This window comes from Centruroides sculpturatus, unplaced genomic scaffold, assembly GCF_000671375.1.
Source record: "Centruroides sculpturatus isolate CEXI.00-Female unplaced genomic scaffold, Cexi_2.0 scaffold642, whole genome shotgun sequence".
Taxonomy (NCBI): domain Eukaryota; kingdom Metazoa; phylum Arthropoda; class Arachnida; order Scorpiones; family Buthidae; genus Centruroides; species Centruroides sculpturatus.
Window position 1 is genome coordinate 27,932 of NW_019384818.1, and position 27,099 is coordinate 55,030.

At 30.2% G+C, this 27,099-nt stretch overlaps 4 protein-coding genes across 9 annotated transcripts in view; 2 read left to right on the forward strand and 2 right to left on the reverse strand.

Annotated features, from left to right (window-relative positions):
• Positions 1 to 6,598, forward strand: part of LOC111629886 (vacuolar protein sorting-associated protein 13D-like) — a 24,192-nt gene extending 17,594 nt beyond the window's left edge. Inside the window, exons 17-23 of one of the 2 annotated variants that reach the window (XM_023373812.1) lie at positions 1,107 to 1,180; positions 1,251 to 1,622; positions 3,338 to 3,588; positions 3,654 to 3,927; positions 4,873 to 4,983; positions 5,057 to 5,189; positions 5,631 to 6,598. In XM_023373812.1, coding sequence (XP_023229580.1) covers positions 1,107 to 1,180; positions 1,251 to 1,622; positions 3,338 to 3,588; positions 3,654 to 3,927; positions 4,873 to 4,962 — 1,061 coding nt within the window. In that variant the 3' untranslated portion in view covers positions 4,963 to 4,983; positions 5,057 to 5,189; positions 5,631 to 6,598. Of the gene's footprint in view, positions 1 to 1,106; positions 1,181 to 1,250; positions 1,623 to 3,337; positions 3,589 to 3,653; positions 3,928 to 4,872; positions 4,984 to 5,056 lie in introns of both variants that reach the window. The other variant, XM_023373813.1, reaches the window with a different exon arrangement.
• On the reverse strand, positions 5,005 to 8,429 carry LOC111629888 (something about silencing protein 10-like). Of its 2 annotated transcripts, none has more exons than XM_023373815.1 (6): positions 8,296 to 8,429; positions 8,179 to 8,227; positions 7,657 to 7,745; positions 7,483 to 7,525; positions 6,988 to 7,095; positions 5,005 to 5,114 (listed from the first exon to the last, which is right to left on the reverse strand). In XM_023373815.1, exons 1-6 carry the CDS (start codon positions 8,406 to 8,408, stop codon positions 5,025 to 5,027), a joined length of 492 nt encoding a protein of 163 aa, XP_023229583.1. In that variant the 5' UTR covers positions 8,409 to 8,429; the 3' UTR covers positions 5,005 to 5,024. The 2 variants fall into 2 exon arrangements, with proteins under 2 accessions (XP_023229583.1, XP_023229582.1); XM_023373814.1 differs by having other exon boundaries at positions 7,483 to 7,528.
• Positions 8,430 to 11,293: 2,864 nt separating this feature from the next.
• LOC111629881 (vacuolar protein sorting-associated protein 13D-like) lies at positions 11,294 to 16,522 on the forward strand. 3 transcript variants are annotated; one of them, XM_023373806.1, is made up of 6 exons: positions 11,294 to 11,478; positions 11,549 to 11,920; positions 13,643 to 13,893; positions 13,959 to 14,232; positions 15,178 to 15,288; positions 15,371 to 16,522. In XM_023373806.1, exons 2-5 carry the CDS (start codon positions 11,717 to 11,719, stop codon positions 15,265 to 15,267), a joined length of 819 nt encoding a protein of 272 aa, XP_023229574.1. In that variant the 5' UTR covers positions 11,294 to 11,478; positions 11,549 to 11,716; the 3' UTR covers positions 15,268 to 15,288; positions 15,371 to 16,522. The 3 variants fall into 3 exon arrangements, 2 of the variants coding, with proteins under 2 accessions (XP_023229574.1, XP_023229572.1); XR_002757412.1 differs by having other exon boundaries at positions 11,295 to 11,478; positions 15,178 to 15,503; positions 15,958 to 16,522; XM_023373804.1 differs by having other exon boundaries at positions 11,295 to 11,478; positions 15,178 to 16,522.
• The window catches only part of LOC111629880 (something about silencing protein 10-like), a 39,826-nt gene continuing 28,045 nt past the window's right edge, over positions 15,319 to 27,099 (reverse strand). The window contains exons 2-16 of one of the 2 annotated variants that reach the window (XM_023373803.1): positions 26,771 to 26,921; positions 26,536 to 26,586; positions 26,401 to 26,458; positions 26,251 to 26,328; positions 24,911 to 25,026; positions 24,610 to 24,693; positions 23,202 to 23,258; positions 23,024 to 23,136; positions 22,850 to 22,946; positions 18,646 to 18,758; positions 18,529 to 18,577; positions 18,019 to 18,107; positions 17,845 to 17,887; positions 17,347 to 17,454; positions 15,319 to 15,428 (exon numbers count right to left, since the gene is read on the reverse strand). In XM_023373803.1, the coding sequence (XP_023229571.1) occupies positions 15,339 to 15,428; positions 17,347 to 17,454; positions 17,845 to 17,887; positions 18,019 to 18,107; positions 18,529 to 18,577; positions 18,646 to 18,758; positions 22,850 to 22,946; positions 23,024 to 23,136; positions 23,202 to 23,258; positions 24,610 to 24,693; positions 24,911 to 25,026; positions 26,251 to 26,328; positions 26,401 to 26,458; positions 26,536 to 26,586; positions 26,771 to 26,921 (1,297 nt within the window). In that variant the 3' untranslated portion in view covers positions 15,319 to 15,338. Of the gene's footprint in view, positions 15,429 to 17,346; positions 17,455 to 17,844; positions 17,891 to 18,018; positions 18,108 to 18,528; positions 18,578 to 18,645; positions 18,759 to 22,849; positions 22,947 to 23,023; positions 23,137 to 23,201; positions 23,259 to 24,609; positions 24,694 to 24,910; positions 25,027 to 26,250; positions 26,329 to 26,400; positions 26,459 to 26,535; positions 26,587 to 26,770; positions 26,922 to 27,099 lie in introns of both variants that reach the window. The other variant, XM_023373802.1, reaches the window with a different exon arrangement.

The window sequence follows — 27,099 nt, forward strand, 5'->3', positions numbered from 1 at the left end:
AGCCTGCTGAATCTTGCGAATGGTTTACACTCGGGTATCGCCAAGGTTTTTGGCAAAATTTGATGTAATATCGCTGCTCACGTTGTTCAGTCATTTTCCAGCTTAGTGAAATCCGACGAGAGCGCACTACATGACCTCACTCATACGCCGATTGCCAACGACTGACGCTTTCTGCAGGCGGGAAAAAATTCAGGGCTGTGCATGACTGTCCCCTCCATAACTCCACCGAAGGAGGCCTCTCTCGCATCATTGGTTTACGCGGAAAAAAATAAGGTCCGATACTTTTTGAACAGACCTTGTATAAACTTAATTTTGAGAGTAAGTTTTTTTTTTATAAAAGTATAAATGTTAATAATGAGTAAAATTGTCATTAAGTCTGACCCTATTGGAGATATACATGAGGACCTTTAAGCACCAAAATTTAATAGCACCTATGTCCCTATATACAAGCCACCATGCCAAATTTTGTTACTTAATATCTCAGAAAGGGGTAAATATTAAGCAAAATAGATGCCAACATACACACACGGAATTTTTTTGACTTTTCTGAATTCAGGAGGTTTCCAAAATTGCATAATTGCAAAAATCTCAGAATTGTGTCAAATTTAACCCGCCAATACTTTTCCTTGTTATGTATACATAACAGCTGGAAAAGTAAAATTTATTTTATGCCATTTCTTATCTTATAATTAAATAAAAAAAACAATTTTGGCATGTTTTGGAGCTCAACAAATAATTTTCCTAAATGAATTCAGTGATGACATCAATACCTCTTAACCAATTTGCTATCTATGAGTTTCCATTAAACTTTATAGGAAATTTAAAGAGGGTTTTCCTAAATACCTTAAAAAATAATTCTGACAAAATGTTCATTCATAGAGCTTGCTTATTATTGAATAAGTGTAATAGTTGGATTGTAACATTTTTGAAACTAAGTTTTTAAGTTAAAAATGGTAAAATTACTCTAAAAAATTTGTTTTGTTTTAAGAATAAATTTAGGAAAAATTAAAAGCAATTTATAGTAGAACCAAAATATAACAGGGATTCCTGAATGTAAAATTTATGTATAATTATAACATTTACAGCATTTATATATATTATTACAGATCCATTTGTAAGAGTTCATCCTTTTGAAACAGCTCAATTTTTAGTTGATAGCATTATTGAACATTATAAAGAGGTAAGTAAATTATACTGAAATTTAAATATCTTAGGTATTTTATCATCAAACTATTTAAAACTATTCATAGGAGTTAAAAAGCCAAGCTGCAAAAATCTTGGGTGCCGTCGACTTCCTCGGCAATCCCCTCGGTCTGCTGTACGACGTGTCCGACGGAGTGAATGACCTCTTGAACGAGGGAGACGTGAGAGGTCTGATAAAGAACGTTGCCCACGGATTGTCCGATTCCGCGGCCAAAATGACCGGATCCCTGTCCGACAGTTTGGGTCTGGTGGCCATGGATAATCACCATCAAGAGATTAGAAAAAAGATTAAATACGACGTTAATGCAGGAAGCGATCATTTGGTCGCAGGACTGAAAGGATTTGGATATGGTTTATTTGGAGGAGTCACTAGTCTAATTACGCAAACGTACGAAGGAGCTTCGACGGAAGGTGTTCAGGTACAACTTTTTTTTTTAAGTAAGAAAATAAAAAGTTTACACAATATTGTTTTAATATGAATATACAAATCCATAGAAATGTTGAAAAATAATTTAAATTTTGAATCTAGAGAGAATTATTATCACTATGCAAAAAGTTATTCAAAAATGTTGATTTGAGTGATGCCACTATGTGCATCACTCAAATCATTTTCCTAGCTGTTATAGAAAGTTTTTAAATAAAATATCATGTTATTAATTATTATAAAATGGCAAAAGTGATTATTTTGGAATATCTATGCAATTTTTGTTTTAATCACTTTTTATGTAGTTTAAAAGTAAACAGCTGAAATGTTAAAGTTTCTAAAACAAGGATGAGGTTATATTGTGAAGCATTGGAATTAAAAACATCAAATGGCCTCCTGAAATGAATTATATTTGACGTACGAAGCACAACTGTATTTAATCGGTGGTAATGAATTTGAAGCAATTTTTTTTTTCATTAAAAATAATGGAAAGTGAATTAAACCATTCCCAGACCCTAAACAATTAACTTTGATTTAAGGTCAAAACAACACAGTTGTGTTTTATTGCCTTTTTAAGCACAAAAACACTAAATAAAATGAAAATTGCATTTACTGGTCGAACACCATTGACTTTGACATCTGAAACACAGCCCAGATTTACCATGTGTACCTCTTTCATGCTTTGTGATAAGTTCCTTTTTTATCTTAACCTTTTTCAGGTCTTCCTCTCACTAGTTAGAATCTGAGAAGTGCAAGGAAACAACTAAGTCTATGATTAATAAGTAAAGGTTATATTGGGTTGAACAGAAAGTTTCTGCATATTTTTTGTCATAATCTAAATATAAAAAATTACTTGTCCTGACTGACTGACTGATTCATCATCGCCCAGAGCAAACCAGTGAAATTTGGTACACAGTTAGGGTACGTCATGAAAACGCACACTAAGGACGGATTTTTCGAAATTCCCCCGCGGAGGGAGAGGATTAAGGCTTAACCAGAAGAACGGCTTCTACTGTACTATTTTAGATGCAATTTTTTGTTTTTATCTGCGTTTAGTCTTCATTGAGTACTTAGATGTATTAAATTGATAACATTTCAGACATTGTTATAAATATTATATCTATTTTGATTTTTAAAGTGTTTGAACCGTTTTAAATTCAAATTTGTTATTGCATATTGGTTCGATTATAGAACAATTGTAAATGTTCCAGAAAATAGTTCATTTGATTCTCGGCAATTCTCATCATTCTCAGCGGTAGGTGTTATATAACAATTACTATGGTAGTTGAAATACTGAATATAAATGGGGTTTGCTTGCAAAATCCTCGCGGGCAAAGCCACGGGTAATAAGCCAGTTAAATCATACAACTAACAGTTGTGAATTTTATAATCTCAAATTAAAATAAACTTTTGAATGAAACACATTATACTTAGAGTGCATTTTTCATTGAACTTTTGTTATACTGGTACCCTGTATTTCGAATGCTTCTAAATTAATTTTTCGGCATTAAATGCCACTTGATGTTGGGGACCAAAACTAATTTTTTCTTGTAAAAAGACATAAGTATTGTTTCATTTTTCTGTAAGTTTGCTTCTACCTGACACACAAAGTGCTGATGTTACTAAAAAAAAAAGTTAATGTATAACTAACATTGCTTTATATTTTAAAACTGTCCACAAGAAAAATACCAAGTTTAACTTTGCTTACAGGGTTTTTTCTCGGGATTGGGAAAAGGTCTGGTGGGAACGGTAGCCAAACCGGCCGCCGGATTTCTGGATCTGGCCACGGGCGCGGCCAGCGCCGTCCGAGACACCAGTCGTAGAAATTCTCACGCCCAACCCGAGAGGTGTCGTCTGCCCAGGGTCTGTTTCGGACCGGGCGGTCTCCTCCCTCCTTATAATGCCGACCAGGCTAGAGGTCAGCAGATTTTCTTTGCAGTCAGTAGCAATCATCACGAAAGGTAAGACGGATATGTCAAATGTTTCTTTTAGTGTGGTTCGAATTGCATTAACACGTTTCTTTCAGATTCGTATCGTATCACTGTCTGAGGAGGGCAGAAGGAATGGAGCTGCTACTGACCGACGCACACATAATCATTGTCAATAGGAGTTCGACATCCACCGATCAGATTCTTTTAGTGTCACTAGAGAATTTATTAGAATGTGCTTATGTTCAGCCGACCGTGGGAGAAATTAGGCACTACGTACAGCTAACGTTAAAGGCGGGAACACCGAGTTTGGCCGATCAACCCGGAAAGAGACCTCAATTTCGCTGTGATACACAAACATTGGCATACACCGTAAGCATTATTCATAATTCACAAAAAGAAAATACAGTAACAGTAAGATCCCACTTAACGCAGAGGATACATACACAACAACTACTTTCATTACTTAGTGTTCTGTTCTGTTGATCCAAACTTTGGAAATTGGGCTTATAACTTAAGCCTAAACTCGGTCAGCAAGAAATTTGTTCTGTTAGATCCATTCATTGAACTGAACATTTCCGTTTACAGTCAATGTAAGCTATAGTAAAACCTACCTAGTTGCTATTATTATTATTATGCAAATTAATATAAAAACAAGACAGGCTTGACCAGTCTTGTTTTTATATTAATTTGCATAATAACATTATCACAAAAAACAAATCTTAGATTTCTGTGTGCATAAGTTGTGTAGTTTCATTTGTCGCTTTGCATCCAAAATGCCTCTTTTGCTACAATTTGATAAACGATTTCGGTTATCGTTACCAAACTTTTACTAAAGAAATCTGTAGAGATATTTTTTAGATTCTTTGTTTCCAGAATCACTATTTTCCAGTTCTTGAAGGCTGTCATTGGTAAGGATTCTGCCAGAAACCTGCTGTATCTGTATCAATTTAGGTTGACAATTTGGTTAACCTATTGATACAGATACCTTCAGCCATAAATGCATGAACGAAGTGTGGAAGAAGTTATCAGTTAATTTTTTCCAGGCAAAGTCGATATTTCCTATGGCATCCATGATGATATATTTTTTCCAACATTACTCAAAACAATAGATTTAAGGGAAGTACAGTACTACGACGAATTGCCACCTTTTTGCTGATTGGGAATAATTGTATTATATACAAATCAATGAAATGCTGCAATAATTTGAATCTCCAAAGTTTGAGATTTTGTTAGGCTTCGAGCAGCCTGCGTTATATCGAATTGGGGTCTTACTGTACATTTCCAATAAAAATGTAACATATTAATGTTTTACAGGTTGTGGAAGAAATAAATTACGTCAAAGAGCTTCACGAAGAGAGATTTTATACTTTACCTGAAGACGAAATAGAAGAATTAGACGATTGATTATTAGAATTCTGTTGTGTTGTAAAATGTGTATAGAAACAATTTGTACAAAACAATAAAATTTATTTCAATTTGATACTTTTACAAACTCCAGCACGAATACCAGATATTTCTCCTCCATATCTTTGCAATTCTTTCATTGGTTCCCGAAACTGAAAAGAAAAAAAAATAACAGCATTGAAGATCAAATCAAGTTACAGAAAATTTGTTAGTCATAATCCAGAAAGGTATGTATAGTTTACATCTCACTTTAATATATAGTACAAACAAACCTTTAATGTTCTCTGCTAAATTGCCAAAGCCAACTGACTGTTGGTAGGTTTGTCAAGAAGGCCATCAATCAGCATTAAGTAAATGAATTGGAGGATTAAAATTGTCTTTTAACTAGCAACAGGCTGGTTAAATGGTTAAGATAAGCACTTGCACACCATCTTGTTTGTCACTCTTCTTCCCACAGTAATATTTACAGCATAAGAACTTACAATTTGATACTCAAATTGTATTTTTAACCTCAGACAGATTAAAATCCTCTTTCAAAAGTTGAAAAAGAATTTCAATCTGTCTGAATTAAAATTAAGCATGTTAAAAAAACTTCTTAGATTTGAAGACTAAAAATGATTATTATTTGAATAGCAGAAGTACAAAATCTTAATGTTATTTACTTGCAGGCAGAAAGCCAAAGGTGATACCAATAAAAAAACCAAACTATGAACAGCATTTCCACTATGTAAGTGTAATAAGGCCCATTGTAGATCAAATGATAGCATGGGTGCACAATTTCAGAGCATCACACAGGTGTCACGGTTTGGAGGCAAGTTATGACAATGACTACTTGCTATTATATGGACAGAATGGTATACCCTATTGTATCCTTCATGACCAACAGGATAATGCTTGTCATTGCAAGATGTCATCTGTGGACTGCCTAGCACCCAGATTTATCCTCCCATGGATCATGTTTAGGATTCCAGGGAATAGTCACATGGTCATCAGTACAAACTGGTGGTCAACTGACTGCATGAGTCATGGAGAGAGATCCAAAAGCATATAGATGCTCATGATGGGCACACTTCTGGGTATTTCCCAACAAATGTGTACCTCAGACGTTCAGCACCACCATCTTGTTAGCCTAGAAGTTTGACAATGGCGTTTGGAACGTCAGTGGAATCATGCTCGACATTCCAAATGCCATTGTCATTGAACTGTCCAATGTACACATTTTCGCATTGAAAACTTTGGCCGCAACATTTTGTGCTTTAAATACATACATTCATTGGTACTACAATTTAAAAAATATAATATTTAAGGCTTTACTGCTATTCCCATTAATGTCGAGGATGAAGATTTCTTCAAAAAAATTTCTAAGCTATTTCCCAATCAACAGTAGTTAAACAGTTACACTGATCTTACTGAGCAGAATGATTGTCTGTGTTTTACTCTTAATAGGTGACAGAATAATACTCACTTCTCAAAAAGATAGCAATAAAATTGGGGATATAAGGGGAATACTCATTTTTGTGTCACTTGACCTAATATTACAATAGTCACCCAACAAAAATTGAAAGAGCTTAGAATTCTTTGATCTTTTTAACGGAAAAAGTTATGTAGATACCATATAAGCCACCCAGAAGTTCATAAGGATAGATCTTATTTACATTAAAAACATTTTCTATTAAAATGACATTACTTATGATTTAGCCCAAAATATTAATTGAAAGTACAGGGTGTTTGTTAATGAATATACAAGTGCACAGTGACCCTGAATGAATGCTGTTTTTGCTGCTCTCTGTAGATAAAAGTCTGGGGGTTGCAGGTCTTTTGAAATACTGCACTTTTCTAATCATATTTTTGCATTGACTTTCTGAACACCCTGTATTATATTAGTTTAACTTTCTGCCTGGAAAATAGGAAGGAAACCTATCATTGATAGAATGGTTATTTATTAGTAATACAATTGTGATTTCAGTTAGATGTTATAGGCATTGTTTTCCTCTGTTACAAAAGTAAAATTCAAACAATAATTACCTGTCCTTTTCTTTTAACTTTTGCTCTTTCGTATTTCTTGCGATGCCTCACTCTGGGATTTCTTACTTCTTTTTTCCTGTGTGGTGTCAAACCTTTATTCTTGGCAATCTGGAAATTTAATATTGAAAAATATAATTCCATTTTTTCTTTGTCTTTTTGAGAAAATAATAATAGAAAAAATATTTTTAACTATAAAGAATGAATGCTTAGATTTTAATTTAAAAAAAATCATAATTTTTGAAAATTTAAGTACAGATTCAAATTATTTTTCTTTTTCATCTTGGCTTACAAGAAACAACATTTTATAAAGTAAGCTGTCTTTTTTAATGATGATTCATGTGTAATTTTTAATCATCAATTCATTATTGTAAATTGATAAATATAATATAAATTTTTGGAAGTAAGATGAATTACAACTTTTCACTTTATATTTAATTATTCTGATAAATATGAGAAAGCTATGAAATATTCTTTTAACACACAGATTTTACTTACTTCATATGTGATACTTCTCTTTTCTTCAGTGTTGTTTTTATTACTACTGAAATAATTAAATTCTGTATTAATTTGAACATTTAATGTTATGCAATTTATATATATAATCATGTCTACATGTACACAACTATCCTATATAATAAGCATTTTTTTGAATTATCTATAAAATAGTACCTTGTTAATGAATTATTTGGATAATCAGATTCATCATCATCACTACCAGATGATTTTAAACAAAAATCGTCTTCCATATCACTTGGTATCTACATAATATTGATAATAAATTAAATCAAACTGGTATATTTATAACTAGCATAATTAAAATCAAACAAATTCACAGAATATTTTGTAAAAAAGATTAACATGACAATCATTACTCTATTAGTTTGTTAGTTATAGAAAGTACCAGCTGAACAAAAGCTTATGAAACTGCATTTGCAATAATCAAAAACAATAGCATTTCTCAACTTCATGAATGGGTATTTAAATCACTTTGTTGAAAAAATAAAAACACTATTACAACATCCATTACTACTAAAACTGCTACTGAAAATTGGCAAAATCCACATCAGTGTTTCATGTCAGCATAAAACATTTCCATATCATTAAATTGGAAAGAAATAATAAACACAATCATTACAGCTGATGAAATTAGAGAAATGTGTGTAAATATTTTTTCAGTAAAAAAATTCTCACCTCAGTATTCCTTTCTTTTATTGTTTTCATTTCTTCCATTTTTTCATCTCTGAAAAATTCATAATATAATATTTTAAAATTTATTTTCACCTAAATAAAAAATAATAATAGACTAACTTATTTGATGATGATTCTTCTTTTTCTATTATTAAATTTATATCGACTCCTTTCATAAGTTGTTCTACGATTGGTAAATAATGTTTCTCAACTGCATCTAATTTCTCTAACATCTAAAAATAAATAAAAGCATCAATATATATATATATATATATACACACACACAAACAATTAATTAAATTTTCAAGACTTAAAAATTGACTTTCTAAGCATTAAAATATGTTTTCTAAATATTGAATCTTTTCAGTTCATCATTGCTGAATTTTAATTAATAAGTACAGTAGGGCTTTGCTTTATGCAGGACATATATGAAGATTGTTAGGAATGTGGCTGTCATGTGTTAAAAAGTTTATCTCCTGGTCTCCTGAAAGATAAACAGTGTCATCGTACATCACATTCTATTTTTCTCGTTACCTATGACCCTCTGAATTATTGCTATTTTTCTAACGTCCAGTGTGTCTGTAGCTCTTCGTAGAATAAAGACACAGAAGTTTTGTTCGTCTCCCGCTTACATCCTTGCTGGCTCAGTTTATCCAACTTCACCAACAAAAATTACTAACAAAGATATGTTTTCTCGTGGATGACAAACAATTAACTTAATCTTTGGATTCACAGGCAATTCTGATTATTAATGCACACACTGACTAATTTTATTATAAAGTTCAGTATATAAAAACATTTACACATATTCTGTTAATTGTAAATGATTAAGTGTCTAGGCAACTGTCTGGGACTGCTAGGTATGGCACAAATTTACATGGAATTTTGTTTTATTCGATACCTGCTGACATGCAATATCCATGTAAAACAAGACCATAAAACTAAATCCAGAAATAATATGTAAGCAATAGATGAATAACAAGTTATTCTTAAAAATGTAAAATTTCAATACAATGTGCAATTTGTACTTTTAAGGACTACTTATCATCACTGTTGTTTAAAAAATTATTGAAGAGAATTTAATATAGAAAAAAAGCTTAGTAAAATGAAAATTTATTGTAAACTATTTTCATTATCAATATTTTAGTAATTTTTTTAATTATTTATTTATTTCAAAATTTCCTTTAAAAACTGCTTATTTTTGTGTGTGTTGATAAAGATGAACTCCGGCAGTTGGAAAGAACTTAGAATGTGAATATGTTAATAAATTGTTCCAATAAAGTAATTTTCATAATTTGGCATGTTTCTGTATTTTCTTTCATTTTTGGTTGATTATTTGATTAAGTTTGATGTTTACGTTCTTACAACAAAAATTCTCTACAGGAATCAACAAATTTAAATAACAAGCCATTTTTCAATCACTTTTGAACATAAAAAAAATCTTACTTAAAAAGATGTGTGTTCTCCATGCAATTGTATTCCATTATACAACCCATCTCCATAATCTTTACACAACTTTGTTCCAGTATAGACAATGTAGACACTGAACTCCATGTTGATGATTTGTTTTGATAATTAAAAGTACTTGAACAGCTTTCTAGTTTATATATACTATAAATTTACTGACTATTGTAAAGTATTTTATTAGAATTTTTGTAATATTGAAGTTTTCTTTTGTTACTGTTTCACAAACTTGATGTATATATTTTTGTATTTCTAAGCTAATATATGTTATAAATTTATATTTTAAGCTTTTATATTTCTGTAATGGTCTGCATTAACATTTTACCTACATCTAAATAAAAATTTTCATAGCATCTCTGATCGTCATCATTTAATGCATTTGCAATAATTATGCATTTTAAGTAAAAGTATTTTTTAAAACATTATTTAGTGGTGGGTTATTTTGCATTTAATTAGTAAACAAAATTCTGAAATTACATTCTTATTTGCATATCAGATTTTTTAAAATGAAATTTAAAATAAAAATATTTCATACTTAAGGTAAACACAGAAAACATTGAGCATACATTAAGGTATTTTTTGTATGTACGAGCAATGTCTCCTCAAAGAATTGTTAACTGTCATTAGATTTTTGCTTGGTATGTCCTTTTCCAAAGATGTTTTGATGATACAGTAGAACCTCGAAAACTCGGCCTAATGTGGACCGAAGGGTGGCCGAGTTTGTGAAAATGCCGGGTTATCGGGAATAGGGTTAAAAAAGGATAAGTATGCGTGTTTCCTCAGAAAATACTGTACTGTACTGTACTGTACTTGTATGTATTGTTTGCTTGAGAATACAACAGAGAATAAACTGCCCAAATACCCTTACACAAAGGAAAAGTACGTACTTTATGAAGGCATAGAGCCTTTACTACATGAAAATGAAAATTAATGAATACNACTTTTTGAACAGACCTTGTATAAACTTAATTTTGAGAGTAAGTTTTTTTTTTATAAAAGTATAAATGTTAATAATGAGTAAAATTGTCATTAAGTCTGACCCTATTGGAGATATACATGAGGACCTTTAAGCACCAAAATTTAATAGCACCTATGTCCCTATATACAAGCCACCATGCCAAATTTTGTTACTTAATATCTCAGAAAGGGGTAAATATTAAGCAAAATAGATGCCAACATACACACACGGAATTTTTTTGACTTTTCTGAATTCAGGAGGTTTCCAAAATTGCATAATTGCAAAAATCTCAGAATTGTGTCAAATTTAACCCGCCAATACTTTTCCTTGTTATGTATACATAACAGCTGGAAAAGTAAAATTTATTTTATGCCATTTCTTATCTTATAATTAAATAAAAAAAACAATTTTGGCATGTTTTGGAGCTCAACAAATAATTTTCCTAAATGAATTCAGTGATGACATCAATACCTCTTAACCAATTTGCTATCTATGAGTTTCCATTAAACTTTATAGGAAATTTAAAGAGGGTTTTCCTAAATACCTTAAAAAATAATTCTGACAAAATGTTCATTCATAGAGCTTGCTTATTATTGAATAAGTGTAATAGTTGGATTGTAACATTTTTGAAACTAAGTTTTTAAGTTAAAAATGGTAAAATTACTCTAAAAAATTTGTTTTGTTTTAAGAATAAATTTAGGAAAAATTAAAAGCAATTTATAGTAGAACCAAAATATAACAGGGATTCCTGAATGTAAAATTTATGTATAATTATAACATTTACAGCATTTATATATATTATTACAGATCCATTTGTAAGAGTTCATCCTTTTGAAACAGCTCAATTTTTAGTTGATAGCATTATTGAACATTATAAAGAGGTAAGTAAATTATACTGAAATTTAAATATCTTAGGTATTTTATCATCAAACTATTTAAAACTATTCATAGGAGTTAAAAAGCCAAGCTGCAAAAATCTTGGGTGCCGTCGACTTCCTCGGCAATCCCCTCGGTCTGCTGTACGACGTGTCCGACGGAGTGAATGACCTCTTGAACGAGGGAGACGTGAGAGGTCTGATAAAGAACGTTGCCCACGGATTGTCCGATTCCGCGGCCAAAATGACCGGATCCCTGTCCGACAGTTTGGGTCTGGTGGCCATGGATAATCACCATCAAGAGATTAGAAAAAAGATTAAATACGACGTTAATGCAGGAAGCGATCATTTGGTCGCAGGACTGAAAGGATTTGGATATGGTTTATTTGGAGGAGTCACTAGTCTAATTACGCAAACGTACGAAGGAGCTTCGACGGAAGGTGTTCAGGTACAACTTTTTTTTTTAAGTAAGAAAATAAAAAGTTTACACAATATTGTTTTAATATGAATATACAAATCCATAGAAATGTTGAAAAATAATTTAAATTTTGAATCTAGAGAGAATTATTATCACTATGCAAAAAGTTATTCAAAAATGTTGATTTGAGTGATGCCACTATGTGCATCACTCAAATCATTTTCCTAGCTGTTATAGAAAGTTTTTAAATAAAATATCATGTTATTAATTATTATAAAATGGCAAAAGTGATTATTTTGGAATATCTATGCAATTTTTGTTTTAATCACTTTTTATGTAGTTTAAAAGTAAACAGCTGAAATGTTAAAGTTTCTAAAACAAGGATGAGGTTATATTGTGAAGCATTGGAATTAAAAACATCAAATGGCCTCCTGAAATGAATTATATTTGACGTACGAAGCACAACTGTATTTAATCGGTGGTAATGAATTTGAAGCAATTTTTTTTTTCATTAAAAATAATGGAAAGTGAATTAAACCATTCCCAGACCCTAAACAATTAACTTTGATTTAAGGTCAAAACAACACAGTTGTGTTTTATTGCCTTTTTAAGCACAAAAACACTAAATAAAATGAAAATTGCATTTACTGGTCGAACACCATTGACTTTGACATCTGAAACACAGCCCAGATTTACCATGTGTACCTCTTTCATGCTTTGTGATAAGTTCCTTTTTTATCTTAACCTTTTTCAGGTCTTCCTCTCACTAGTTAGAATCTGAGAAGTGCAAGGAAACAACTAAGTCTATGATTAATAAGTAAAGGTTATATTGGGTTGAACAGAAAGTTTCTGCATATTTTTTGTCATAATCTAAATATATAAAATTACTTGTCCTGACTGACTGACTGATTCATCATCGCCCAGAGCAAACCAGTGAAATTTGGTACACAGTTAGGGTACGTCATGAAAACGCACACTAAGGACGGATTTTTCGAAATTCCCCCGCGGAGGGAGAGGATTAAGGCTTAAGGCATAACCAGAAGAACGGCTTCTACTGTACTATTTTAGATGCAATTTTTTGTTTTTATCTGCGTTTAGTCTTCATTGAGTACTTAGATGTATTAAATTGATAACATTTCAGACATTGTTATAAATATTATATCTATTTTGATTTTTAAAGTGTTTGAACCGTTTTAAATTCAAATTTGTTATTGCATATTGGTTCGATTATAGAACAATTGTAAATGTTCCAGAAAATAGTTCATTTGATTCTCGGCAATTCTCATCATTCTCAGCGGTAGGTGTTATATAACAATTACTATGGTAGTTGAAATACTGAATATAAATGGGGTTTGCTTGCAAAATCCTCGCGGGCAAAGCCACGGGTAATAAGCCAGTTAAATCATACAACTAACAGTTGTGAATTTTATAATCTCAAATTAAAATAAACTTTTGAATGAAACACATTATACTTAGAGTGCATTTTTCATTGAACTTTTGTTATACTGGTACCCTGTATTTCGAATGCTTCTAAATTAATTTTTCGGCATTAAATGCCACTTGATGTTGGGGACCAAAACTAATTTTTTCTTGTAAAAAGACATAAGTATTGTTTCATTTTTCTGTAAGTTTGCTTCTACCTGACACACAAAGTGCTGATGTTACTAAAAAAAAAAGTTAATGTATAACTAACATTGCTTTATATTTTAAAACTGTCCACAAGAAAAATACCAAGTTTAACTTTGCTTACAGGGTTTTTTCTCGGGATTGGGAAAAGGTCTGGTGGGAACGGTAGCCAAACCGGCCGCCGGATTTCTGGATCTGGCCACGGGCGCGGCCAGCGCCGTCCGAGACACCAGTCGTAGAAATTCTCACGCCCAACCCGAGAGGTGTCGTCTGCCCAGGGTCTGTTTCGGACCGGGCGGTCTCCTCCCTCCTTATAATGCCGACCAGGCTAGAGGTCAGCAGATTTTCTTTGCAGTCAGTAGCAATCATCACGAAAGGTAAGACGGATATGTCAAATGTTTCTTTTAGTGTGGTTCGAATTGCATTAACACGTTTCTTTCAGATTCGTATCGTATCACTGTCTGAGGAGGGCAGAAGGAATGGAGCTGCTACTGACCGACGCACACATAATCATTGTCAATAGGAGTTCGACATCCACCGATCAGATTCTTTTAGTGTCACTAGAGAATTTATTAGAATGTGCTTATGTTCAGCCGACCGTGGGAGAAATTAGGCACTACGTACAGCTAACGTTAAAGGCGGGAACACCGAGTTTGGCCGATCAACCCGGAAAGAGACCTCAATTTCGCTGTGATACACAAACATTGGCATACACCGTAAGCATTATTCATAATTCACAAAAAGAAAATACAGTAACAGTAAGATCCCACTTAACGCAGAGGATACATACACAACAACTACTTTCATTACTTAGTGTTCTGTTCTGTTGATCCAAACTTTGGAAATTGGGCTTATAACTTAAGCCTAAACTCGGTCAGCAAGAAATTTGTTCTGTTAGATCCATTCATTGAACTGAACATTTCCGTTTACAGTCAATGTAAGCTATAGTAAAACCTACCTAGTTGCTATTATTATTATTATGCAAATTAATATAAAAACAAGACAGGCTTGACCAGTCTTGTTTTTATATTAATTTGCATAATAACATTATCACAAAAAACAAATCTTAGATTTCTGTGTGCATAAGTTGTGTAGTTTCATTTGTCGCTTTGCATCCAAAATGCCTCTTTTGCTACAATTTGATAAACGATTTCGGTTATCGTTACCAAACTTTTACTAAAGAAATCTGTAGAGATATTTTTTAGATTCTTTGTTTCCAGAATCACTATTTTCCAGTTCTTGAAGGCTGTCATTGGTAAGGATTCTGCCAGAAACCTGCTGTATCTGTATCAATTTAGGTTGACAATTTGGTTAACCTATTGATACAGATACCTTCAGCCATAAATGCATGAACGAAGTGTGGAAGAAGTTATCAGTTAATTTTTTCCAGGCAAAGTCGATATATCATCATGGATGCCATAGGAAATATTTTTTCCAACATTACTCAAAACAATAGATTTAAGGGAAGTACAGTACTACGACGAATTGCCACCTTTTTGCTGATTGGGAATAATTGTACTATATACAAATCAATGAAATGCTGCAATAATTTGAATCTCCAAAGTTTGAGATTTTGTTAGGCTTCGAGCAGCCTGCGTTATATCGAATTGGGGTCTTACTGTACATTTCCAATAAAAATGTAACATATTAATGTTTTACAGGTTGTGGAAGAAATAAATTACGTCAAAGAGCTTCACGAAGAGAGATTTTATACTTTACCTGAAGACGAAATAGAAGAATTAGACGATTGATTATTAGAATTCTGTTGTGTTGTAATATATTTAAAATGTGTATAGAAACAATTTGTACAAAACAATAAAATTTATTTCAATTTGATACTTTTACAAACTCCAGCACGAATACCAGATATTTCTCCTCCATATCTTTGCAATTCTTTCATTGGTTCCCGAAACTGAAAAGAAAAAAAAATAACAGCATTGAAGATCAAATCAAGTTACAGAAAATTTGTTAGTCATAATCCAGAAAGGTATGTATAGTTTACATCTCACTTTAATATATAGTACAAACAAACCTTTAATGTTCTCTGCTAAATTGCCAAAGCCAACTGACTGTTGGTAGGTTTGTCAAGAAGGCCATCAATCAGCATTAAGTAAATGAATTGGAGGATTAAAATTGTCTTTTAACTAGCAACAGGCTGGTTAAATGGTTAAGATAAGCACTTGCACACCATCTTGTTTGTCACTCTTCTTCCCACAGTAATATTTACAGCATAAGAACTTACAATTTGAGTATACAATTTGAGTATCAAATTGTATTTTTAACCTCAGACAGATTGAAATTCTTTTTCAACTTTTGAAAGAGGATTTTAATCTGTCTGAATTAAAATTAAGCATGTTAAAAAAACTTCTTAGATTTGAAGACTAAAAATGATTATTATTTGAATAGCAGAAGTACAAAATCTTAATGTTATTTACTTGCAGGCAGAAAGCCAAAGGTGATACCAATAAAAAAACCAAACTATGAACAGCATTTCCACTATGTAAGTGTAATAAGGCCCATTGTAGATCAAATGATAGCATGGGTGCACAATTTCAGAGCATCACACAGGTGTCACGGTTTGGAGGCAAGTTATGACAATGACTACTTGCTATTATATGGACAGAATGGTATACCCTATTGTATCCTTCATGACCAACAGGATAATGCTTGTCATTGCAAGATGTCATCTGTGGACTGCCTAGCACCCAGATTTATCCTCCCATGGATCATGTTTAGGATTCCAGGGAATAGTCACATGGTCATCAGTACAAACTGATGGTCAACTGACTGCATGAGTCATGGAGAGAGATCCAAAAGCATATAGATGCTCATGATGGGCACACTTCTGGGTATTTCCCAACAAATGTGTACCTCAGACGTTCAGCACCACCATCTTGTTAGCCTAGAAGTTTGACAATGGCGTTTGGAACGTCAGTGGAATCATGCTCGACATTCCAAATGCCATTGTCATTGAACTGTCCAATGTACACATTTTCGCATTGAAAACTTTGGCCGCAACATTTTGTGCTTTAAATACATACATTCATTGGTACTACAATTTAAAAAATATAATATTTAAGGCTTTACTGCTATTCCCATTAATGTCGAGGATGAAGATTTCTTCAAAAAAACTTAAAAGTCAAGTTTCACTCTGGATAAAAAATTTCTAAGCTATTTCCCAATCAACAGTAGTTAAACAGTTACACTGATCTTACTGAGCAGAATGATTGTCTGTGTTTTACTCTTAATAGGTGACAGAATAATACTCACTTCTCAAAAAGATAGCAATAAAATTGGGGATATAAGGGGAATACTCATTTTTGTGTCACTTGACCTAATATTACAATAGTCACCCAACAAAAATTGAAAGAGCTTAGAATTCTTTGATCTTTTTAACGGAAAAAGTTATGTAGATACCATATAAGCCACCCAGAAGTTCATAAGGATAGATCTTATTTACATTAAAAACATTTTCTATTAAAATGACATTACTTATGATTTAGCCCAAAATATTAATTGAAAGTACAGGGTGTTTGTTAATGAATATACAAGTGCACAGTGACCCTGAATGAATGCTGTTTTTGCTGCTCTCTGTAGATAAAAGTCTGGGGGTTGCAGGTCTTTTGAAATACTGCACTTTTCTAATCATATTTTTGCATTGACTTTCTGAACACCCTGTATTATATTAGTTTAACTTTCTGCCTGGAAAATAGGAAGGAAACCTATCATTGATAGAATGGTTATTTATTAGTAATACAATTGTGATTTCAGTTAGATGTTATAGGCATTGTTTTCCTCTGTTACAAAAGTAAAATTCAAACAATAATTACCTGTCCTTTTCTTTTAACTTTTGCTCTTTCGTATTTCTTGCGATGCCTCACTCTGGGATTTCTTACTTCTTTTTTCCTGTGTGGTGTCAAACCTTTATTCTTGGCAATCTGGAAATTTAATAAAGAAAAATATAATTCCATTTTTTCTTTGTCTTTTTGAGAAAATAATAATAGAAAAAATATTTTTAACTATAAAGAATGAATGCTTAGAAGATTTTAATTTAAAAAAAATCATAATTTTTGAAAATTTAAGTACAGATTCAAATTATTTTTCTTTTTCATCTTGGCTTACAAGAAACAACATTTTATAAAGTAAGCTGTCTTTTTTAATGATGATTCATGTGTAATTTTTAATCATCAATTCATTATTGTAAATTGATAAATATAATATAAATTTTTGGAAGTAAGATGAATTACAACTTTTCACTTTATATTTAATTATTCTGATAAATATGAGAAAGCTATGAAATATTCTTTTAACACACAGATTTTACTTACTTCATATGTGATACTTCTCTTTTCTTCAGTGTTGTTTTTATTACTACTGAAATAATTAAATTCTGTATTAATTTGAACATTTAATGTTATGCAATTTATATATATAATCATGTCTACATGTACACAACTATCCTATATAATAAGCATTTTTTTGAATTATCTATAAAATAGTACCTTGTTAATGAATTATTTGGATAATCAGATTCATCATCATCACTACCAGATGATTTTAAACAAAAATCGTCTTCCATATCACTTGGTATCTACATAATATTGATAATAAATTAAATCAAACTGGTATATTTATAACTAGCATAATTAAAATCAAACAAATTCACAGAATATTTTGTAAAAAAGATTAACATGACAATCATTACTCTATTAGTTTGTTAGTTATAGAAAGTACCAGCTGAACAAAAGCTTATGAAACTGCATTTGCAATAATCAAAAACAATAGCATTTCTCAACTTCATGAATGGGTATTTAAATCACTTTGTTGAAAAAATAAAAACACTATTACAACATCCATTACTACTGAAAATTGGCAAAATCCACATCAGTGTTTCATGTCAGCATAAAACATTTCCATATCATTAAATTGGAAAGAAATAATAAACACAATCATTACAGCTGATGAAATTAGAGAAATGTGTGTAAATATTTTTTCAGTAAAAAAATTCTCACCTCAGTATTCCTTTCTTTTATTGTTTTTATTTCTTCCATTTTTTCATCTCTGAAAAATTCATAATATAATATTTTAAAATTTATTTTCACCTAAATAAAAAATAATAATAGACTAACTTATTTGATGATGATTCTTCTTTTTCTATTATTAAATTTATATCGACTCCTTTCATAAGTTGTTCTACGATTGGTAAATAATGTTTCTCAACTGCATCTAATTTCTCTAACATCTAAAAATAAATAAAAGCATCAATATATATATATATATATATACACACACACAAACAATTAATTAAATTTTCAAGACTTAAAAATTGACTTTCTAAGCATTAAAATATGTTTTCTAAATATTGAATCTTTTCAGTTCATCATTGCTGAATTTTAATTAATAAGTACAGTAGGGCTTTGCTTTATGCAGGACATATATGAAGATTGTTAGGAATGTGGCTGTCATGTGTTAAAAAGTTTATCTCCTGGTCTCCTGAAAGATAAACAGTGTCATCGTACATCACATTCTATTTTTCTCGTTACCTATGACCCTCTGAATTATTGCTATTTTTCTAACGTCCAGTGTGTCTGTAGCTCTTCGTAGAATAAAGACACAGAAGTTTTGTTCGTCTCCCGCTTACATCCTTGCTGGCTCAGTTTATCCAACTTCACCAACAAAAATTACTAACAAAGATATGTTTTCTCGTGGATGACAAACAACTAACTTAATCTTTGGATTCACAGGCAATTCTGATTATTAATGCACACACTGACTAATTTTATTATAAAGTTCAGTATATAAAAACATTTACACATATTCTGTTAATTGTAAATGATTAAGTGTCTAGGCAACTGTCTGGGACTGCTAGGTATGGCACAAATTTACATGGAATTTTGTTTTATTCGATACCTGCTGACATGCAATATCCATGTAAAACAAGACCATAAAACTAAATCCAGAAATAATATGTAAGCAATAGATGAATAACAAGTTATTCTTAAAAATGTAAAATTTCAATACAATGTGCAATTTGTACTTTTAAGGACTACTTATCATCACTGTTGTTTAAAAAATTATTGAAGAGAATTTAATATAGAAAAAAAGCTTAGTAAAATGAAAATTTATTGTAAACTATTTTCATTATCAATATTTTAGTAATTTTTTTAATTATTTATTTATTTCAAAATTTCCTTTAAAAACTGCTTATTTTTGTGTGTGTTGATAAAGATGAACTCCGGCAGTTGGAAAGAACTTAGAATGTGAATATGTTAATAAATTGTTCCAATAAAGTAATTTTCATAATTTGGCATGTTTCTGTATTTTCTTTCATTTTTGGTTGATTATTTGATTAAGTTTGATGTTTACGTTCTTACAACAAAAATTCTCTACAGGAATCAACAAATTTAAATAACAAGCCATTTTTCAATCACTTTTGAACATAAAAAAAATCTTACTTAAAAAGATGTGTGTTCTCCATGCAATTGTATTCCATTATACAACCCATCTCCATAATCTTTACACAACTTTGTTCCAGTATAGACAATGTAGACACTGAACTCCATGTTGATGATTTGTTTTGATAATTAAAAGTACTTGAACAGCTTTCTAGTTTATATATACTATAAATTTACTGACTATTGTAAAGTATTTTATTAGAATTTTTGTAATATTGAAGTTTTCTTTTGTTACTGTTTCACAAACTTGATGTATATATTTTTGTATTTCTAAGCTAATATATGTTATAAATTTATATTTTAAGCTTTTATATTTCTGTAATGGTCTGCATTAACATTTTACCTACATCTAAATAAAAATTTTCATAGCATCTCTGATCGTCATCATTTAATGCATTTGCAATAATTATGCATTTTAAGTAAAAGTATTTTTTAAAACATTATTTAGTGGTGGGTTATTTTGCATTTAATTAGTAAACAAAATTCTGAAATTACATTCTTATTTGCATATCAGATTTTTTAAAATGAAATTTAAAATAAAAATATTTCATACTTAAGGTAAACACAGAAAAAATTGAGCATACATTAAGGTATTTTTTGTATGTACGAGCAATGTCTCCTCAAAGAATTGTTAACTGTCATTAGATTTTTGCTTGGTATGTCCTTTTCCAAAGATGTTTTGATGATACAGTAGAACCTCGAAAACTCGGCCTAATGTGGACCGAAGGGTGGCCGAGTTTGTGAAAATGCCGGGTTATCGGGAATGGGGTTAAAAAAAATAAGTACGAGTGTTTCCTCAGAAAATACTGTACTGTACTTGTATGTATTGTTTACTTGAGAATATAACAGAGAATAAACTGCCCAAATACCCTTAAACAAAGGAAAAGTACGTACTTTATGAAGGCATAGAGCCTTTACTACATGAAAATGAAAATTAATGAAAACACTGTGTACAGTAATTTACCTGATAAGACAGACCTCAGAAAAATATTTTATGAGAGCTTTTATACTTTTATAAAGCTGTCTATAATGAAAATTAATTAACTAAGGATTTTTTTGCCCTGCCAGGGTGTGGCCGAGTTATCCGGAGTGCCGGGTTATCGAGAGCCGAGTTTTCGAGGTTCTACTGTAATTCTATTTCAAATACAGTGTACTCTTGTTAATCCAAACCAATTTTATTCATTATGTCTAAATGTTTCAGCCAGAAACATTTAAAAACAATGTGTAGAACATATCAATTTTACAAATATATTTCAATGTAAATATATGCACCAAATACACTATAAAAAATGTTTTAATATAAGTGTACAGTGGCTAACCCAGGAAAACATTTTCCTTAGGTGATGGACTAGTTTACTGACCATTGACATGGGTACATGGGTAAAGGTGCATCATGTGACTGGTTGGCATAGTTCAACCCATCTATTCATAAGGTATGTCAAACCAGATGCCAGCCAACTTGTCCTGTGAATGATTAGTAAAGTAGTCCAACGTGTAAAGGGAGTGCTTCCTGGGTTGGTCAGATATATACATAATCCTACTAATCCAAACTTTTCAATAACCAAGCATTCCTACAGTAATGAGTTTGAATGAATGAAAGAGCCTTGCATATTAAACTTACTTTTTTCATAGAAATCATTAAATAAAATGTACAAATATTAAAAAAAAAATCAATTTTAGCCTAGCACCTTCTTTGCTAATTTTTATAGGTTCACTAATATTCTACCAAAGACCAAATTCAACTCACTCACACATCATAGACAGATATCTCCATTCTTTTTCCTTTTCTGACACAATTGATGCAATAGATACTTTAAAAATATCTAATTTTGGTCCAGACTATATATCTGCCGTCTTCCACAAAACATTAAAACCCATGTCTTCAGTCCAGATTATTCACAAAATTCATCAGATTTAGTTTTGTTCCTAAAGTGGTATTCATCTTCTATAAAAGCCATTCCAAAAAAGGATAAAAACTCATACTGCCCTATTACCATATTACCTGCTATGTTCAAAATATTCAAAATTTATGTTTACTAAAAATATATACCCTACCATTTCTTCGAAACTCCTACCTTTCAACACTAGGCTCTGTCACCACTCCATTTCCACTAATTTACTTGCTACCTTATCAATGATCATCAATAACTTAAAAAGAAAATGCCCTGTTTATGTTGCTTACTTAGACATTAGCCAGCCTTTTGACTCAGTCTCCCAAACATTCTTCTTTCTACTCTTCATAAGCATTTTGATTTTGACCCCCATTTATCAATCCTGGTTCAATAACTACTTTCTATCATGTACTGACAAAATTAAAATAGGCAAATTTGAGTTTCTAGATTTTGCATACAGAAACATACAGGCAGATTGGCTACAATTAAGAATTCCTCAACGGAACTTGCATACCATATCGTGTGCTTTTACTTCCTTTTATAGACTAAGCATTTCTCAAAGATCATACTTTTATTACATCTCTTGTAATATGATAGATTTTGAAAATTTACTACATGAAGATTTTAGTAGTTTTATACGCATTGTAAACAATACTTTATAATTCTTAGTCTTTAATATTCTTGTCCTATTGTTATCTTATTAATTTTTTTGTGTTTTCTTTATTTTCTATGTACAATAATTGTATTTTTATATATTATGTTTTATGTATCTGGGTTATACTCTTAATTGGGGGAGCAGAAATATTGTCATTTACATGACATTTCCATTTGTAAAAATTAAAATAAATAAATAAATAAATAGTTTTAATTCAAGACAGCTCATCATTAAATTATAAGTATTTATTGACATTATTATTAGCAAAAACAGATTCAAAAATGCATTTTCAAATTAAATTTTAAATAAATTGATGCTTTATCTTACTTACCTTTTTATAGATATGAAGTCGTGACATGACAGGATGATTATACATTGGTTCTCCCTTGGCTTTTATCATCATATAGAAACTTATATTTGTACAATATCTATTTAAATAATAAATTTTTCTAAATAAGAAGTTTTTTTTCAAATTATGATTATCAATTTATTAAAAAATTTTTACTGTAATATTGTCTGGTATTTAGTAACAACATAATCTGTCCAACATCCTTCTGGTAATTTATGCTCCTCAATCAATGTCCAAGCTGGCTCTAGCTTTTCTGTTAATTCTGCCAACTACAAAACAAACAATTAAAAATATGACCAAATTATAATTTTAAATAAGCCATTGAAATAATTACCCTTGACTTAAAATCTTCTACAAAAATAAAAAGCTCGGGAGAATTTTTCTGAAGAAACTGTAAAAAAAAAGATATTATACTTAGGAAATTTATCAAAAAACTAAAACCACTTAAGAATTAGTCTGCATTTTTCTAATCACACATCACATATGCATGTGCATGTATATTATTATACTTTCTGTATTGCTTCAACATTAGAATAATGTTTCAATGGAGCTATCTGAATCCTCAGTATTTCTATCTTTTATGCTTTATTAGATGACTACAAACTAACAAAATATAGTGTGCCTTTGTTTTTCTTTTTAACATATTAATTGCTGCGATTGAGCTGCATTAATTTAAATATATTCATAATGCTGTTTAAAGTTTGATTTAGAAGCAAAATAACAATATTTTTCTTATATTTTTGAAATATACGAATCAAAACATATAAACATCAAAATTCATACACTGTTTTCAGGTCCATTAATAGGGGAGTTAGCAATTTTCCCCAGATCCAGAAAAAACTTAAGAATCATTACTAGTTCCTATTCCTATAAAATTAACATTATTTTTACTAACAGAAAATGAAATCTTTATGATTGCATTTTATTAATAAAGAAACATTCTAAATATTTCATTTGCTCAAAAAACAAAAGGTTAAAGAATCCTGCTAAAGAGAAAGAGAGGCCTACTCTACCCCTGGGCTCTGTACAAGCTTTGGTGGCCCTGGCTGTTTTTAATAAATTTAAAAAAAAAAAAAAATCACAAATTACTTACTAATCTCAATTTCATACAACTGAGGACTGCTATAGTTATCTAATAATCATACCCGTTATTAAATAATTTCATTAAATTTTCAAACCCTATTCAGTATCATTAAATTTGCATGTAAACAATAAAAGTGCAATAATAAGATCAATATGTGATATCAATTCAGATTATTTTTAAAACAACAGTCTCAACTAGAAAAATGCAACAGTGTAGATGCTTAAATTATAATAAAAATGTTATGTTTAAAACAAGATATTGACAACAATATGCAATGAGTATTTCATTGGTTGTCAAACCAATGAAATACTCATTTTTAAATTGGTTTAGTTACTTTTGATTAATAAAATATTTCCTCAATTTATATTCTTTTACAGTAACATAAATCCTAAAATGCTGTTAATATTTGCAAATTATTTTTCAAAAAGTAATAGTATTTATATAGATTGAAGTGAAATATTAACTTTTAATAAGAGTAATCCAAACACAAACTTTATCAAAGAATATCCATAATATTGATTTTTTTATTTCTCAATTTATACTAAATGATTTTTACTTCTATTTTAAATTATTATTTATTTAATTTATACTACAAAAATATTTTAAAATAATTAACTATGACAAGTAAAAATTAGCCTAATTAATTTTTAAAATGTACCTCAAGTTTTTCTTCTTTACTTAATGCTTCTAAATCAATTCCAATTTTTTCTGAACTCTCTTGATTCTCAATTTGGTCTTTTTTCTTAATAGAAAATTATAAATTAATACATTTCTCACTTCTTAAATGGTTACAAAACAATTAGCAAATAATATTGTATTTTAATGAAATATTTAATTCTTACTTGAAATTCATATTTTACAAATTACTCCTTTCATAAAATATAAATTTCAAATAAAAACTCAAAATTTGTAGATTAATAGAATGGCCAAAATTAGGAAGGGGAGGGAAAAAAACTTACTTCAAACCATTCTATTCCAAAATCACTTTCTTCTATTTCATCATCTAGTCTTTTCTGTAAAGCTAATACTTCATTTTCTTCAGCTTGTGCTATTTCATCTTCTCCTTCTTTATAGCCTATTATGAAAATGTACTATAATCAAAAATTCCATTAAAAAATGTTAATAATTTTCCTAATTATTTGTTAGAGAGTGGAAGTGCAGAGAATTTATTCTTTTAGAGACAAAAGCTGACAAGAGATCAATTAAATGTTTATTTTGTAATTAAGAATATGTCAATGTTGATCTTTTGGAAAGAATTTTTCACATTGTTTGTCAATAATGAAGACACAATTGGTAAACCATCGTGTTTTCAGAATTTCTATTAACAGTAAGTACTAGAAAAATATTTCATTTTCCTAATACAGTTGTCCCTCGATAGTCCGACGTTTTTTAATCCAACATGCTCAGTAGTCCGACGCACCTCCCGTCAAGGTACCCGTCCCCGTTACGTGTCTGCTTGCACAGAAGCATGTCGCGATGTGAATCTCCCCATCCAATTCTTACTCGATGACACACATTTCGTGTGTTCTATGTGAGCAGTTCTGTTCAAACAGTTGGAGTAGAGAATATTGTAAGTTACTGCTAGCAAAACAATGCAAAATATGTAATTATTTTCGGTAATCCGACACACCTTTGGTCCCATACCTGTCGGATTATCGAGGGACAACTGTACTCTGAAGTTATAGTTAAAAAGCTTCCATGTAGTATTATACTATTTAACCAAACAGAAATTTAACTTAATACTAGACAATGCTTTCATTAAAAGTTACTAACTTAAAAATTGATTTATTTAGATTAATAAAATATACATATACAATACAGAATATACAAGTCAATATTCATAAGAATGTGACATTAAAAAAACATTATATAACTTCCATACCTGTCGGATTATCGAGGGACAACTGTACTCTGAAGTTATAGTTAAAAAGCTTCCATGTAGTATTATACTATTTAACCAAACAGAAATTTAACTTAATACTAGACAATGCTTTCATTAAAAGTTACTAACTTAAAAATTGATTTATTTAGATTAATAAAATATACATATACAATACAGAATATACAAGTCAATATTCATAAGAATGTGACATTAAAAAAACATTATATAACTTCCATAAGTTTCTGGGAACACAAAATAAAATTATCTGATTGTAATAAAATTGTTTTCTAAAGAAAATTTTTCCCATTAATTTCATATATAATATAAGAAAAACTGATTAATTAGAGAAATTAATTATGCTACATATTGTCCGAGAATTTATTCTGAAAATTTATATTATTATAAAATTTCATTTACCTAAATAATCATTATCAACATAATCTGTATTATAATATTTTGACTTCTTCTTTCCCCATGCCTTAACATCTGGCAAATCTGAAATAATAACAATTATATTATATAATTATTAAAAATATTAATATTCCTTATTTCATTATCTATATTTACCATCTTCACTATCTTTATCTTCAGAATCTGAATCATCTTGCACACCTAAAACTTCCTCCTAAGTAAATTAATTTTTTTAATATAGTTATTATTAATTCAAATATAAATAAATAAAATAACCATTTAAACTCTTACTTGATTTTCAAAATGTTCTGGAGAAAAACATTCTTCTTCTTTTAAAAGCAACTGTCAATTAAAATATAAAAATATTATATTTTATACTATATTGTAACTAGTTGAATCACTAAAATAAAAGGTGTAAAATACTCCACTGTACGTTTATCATTATCTTTAGTTATTTTCTTTAGTTTCTCTATTTGATACACTAAAGAAACAAGCCAAAGTTTTGTTTTAAAAAAATATTACTAACCTTTTCTTTCTCTTGATGAAATTCATCTATTTCATCATAATAGTAATCAGATCTTCCCTCATCAGGTTTATCATCATAGAGAGCTTCATCATCAGATCCCAGAACAGAGTTATGTTGCACCTTAACTGTTTTCCCTTTTCCTTTATTCCCTCTAAAAATAAAAATTTTTTGTAAGTTTTCCTTCTTAAAAAAACAGTATCAAAATTTTAAATTCATAAAACTTCAAAATCAATTTTCAATTATATGAGAAAATTGATTTTATTTTATATCTATCTTAGTAAAGAATATTTTAATTTTACACACATCAATCATTTCAATGTCAACTAAAA

Bases quoted from the DNA above. Each gene is read 5' to 3' on its own strand.
- LOC111629888 (XM_023373814.1), bottom strand. From the start codon at position 8,408: ATGTTAGAGAAATTAGATGCAGTTGAGAAACATTATTTACCAATCGTA. The intron at 7,746-8,178 runs GTGAGAATTTTT...AATATTATGTAG, and splicing joins TAAAAGAAAGGAATACTGAG to ATACCAAGTGATATGGAAGA. The intron at 7,529-7,656 runs GTACTATTTTAT...TAATTATTTCAG, and splicing joins CCAAATAATTCATTAACAAG to TAGTAATAAAAACAACACTG.
- LOC111629881 (XM_023373806.1), top strand. From the start codon at position 11,717: ATGACCGGATCCCTGTCCGACAGTTTGGGTCTGGTGGCCATGGATAAT. The intron at 11,921-13,642 runs GTACAACTTTTT...CTTTGCTTACAG, and splicing joins CTTCGACGGAAGGTGTTCAG to GGTTTTTTCTCGGGATTGGG. The intron at 14,233-15,177 runs GTAAGCATTATT...AATGTTTTACAG, and splicing joins CACAAACATTGGCATACACC to GTTGTGGAAGAAATAAATTA.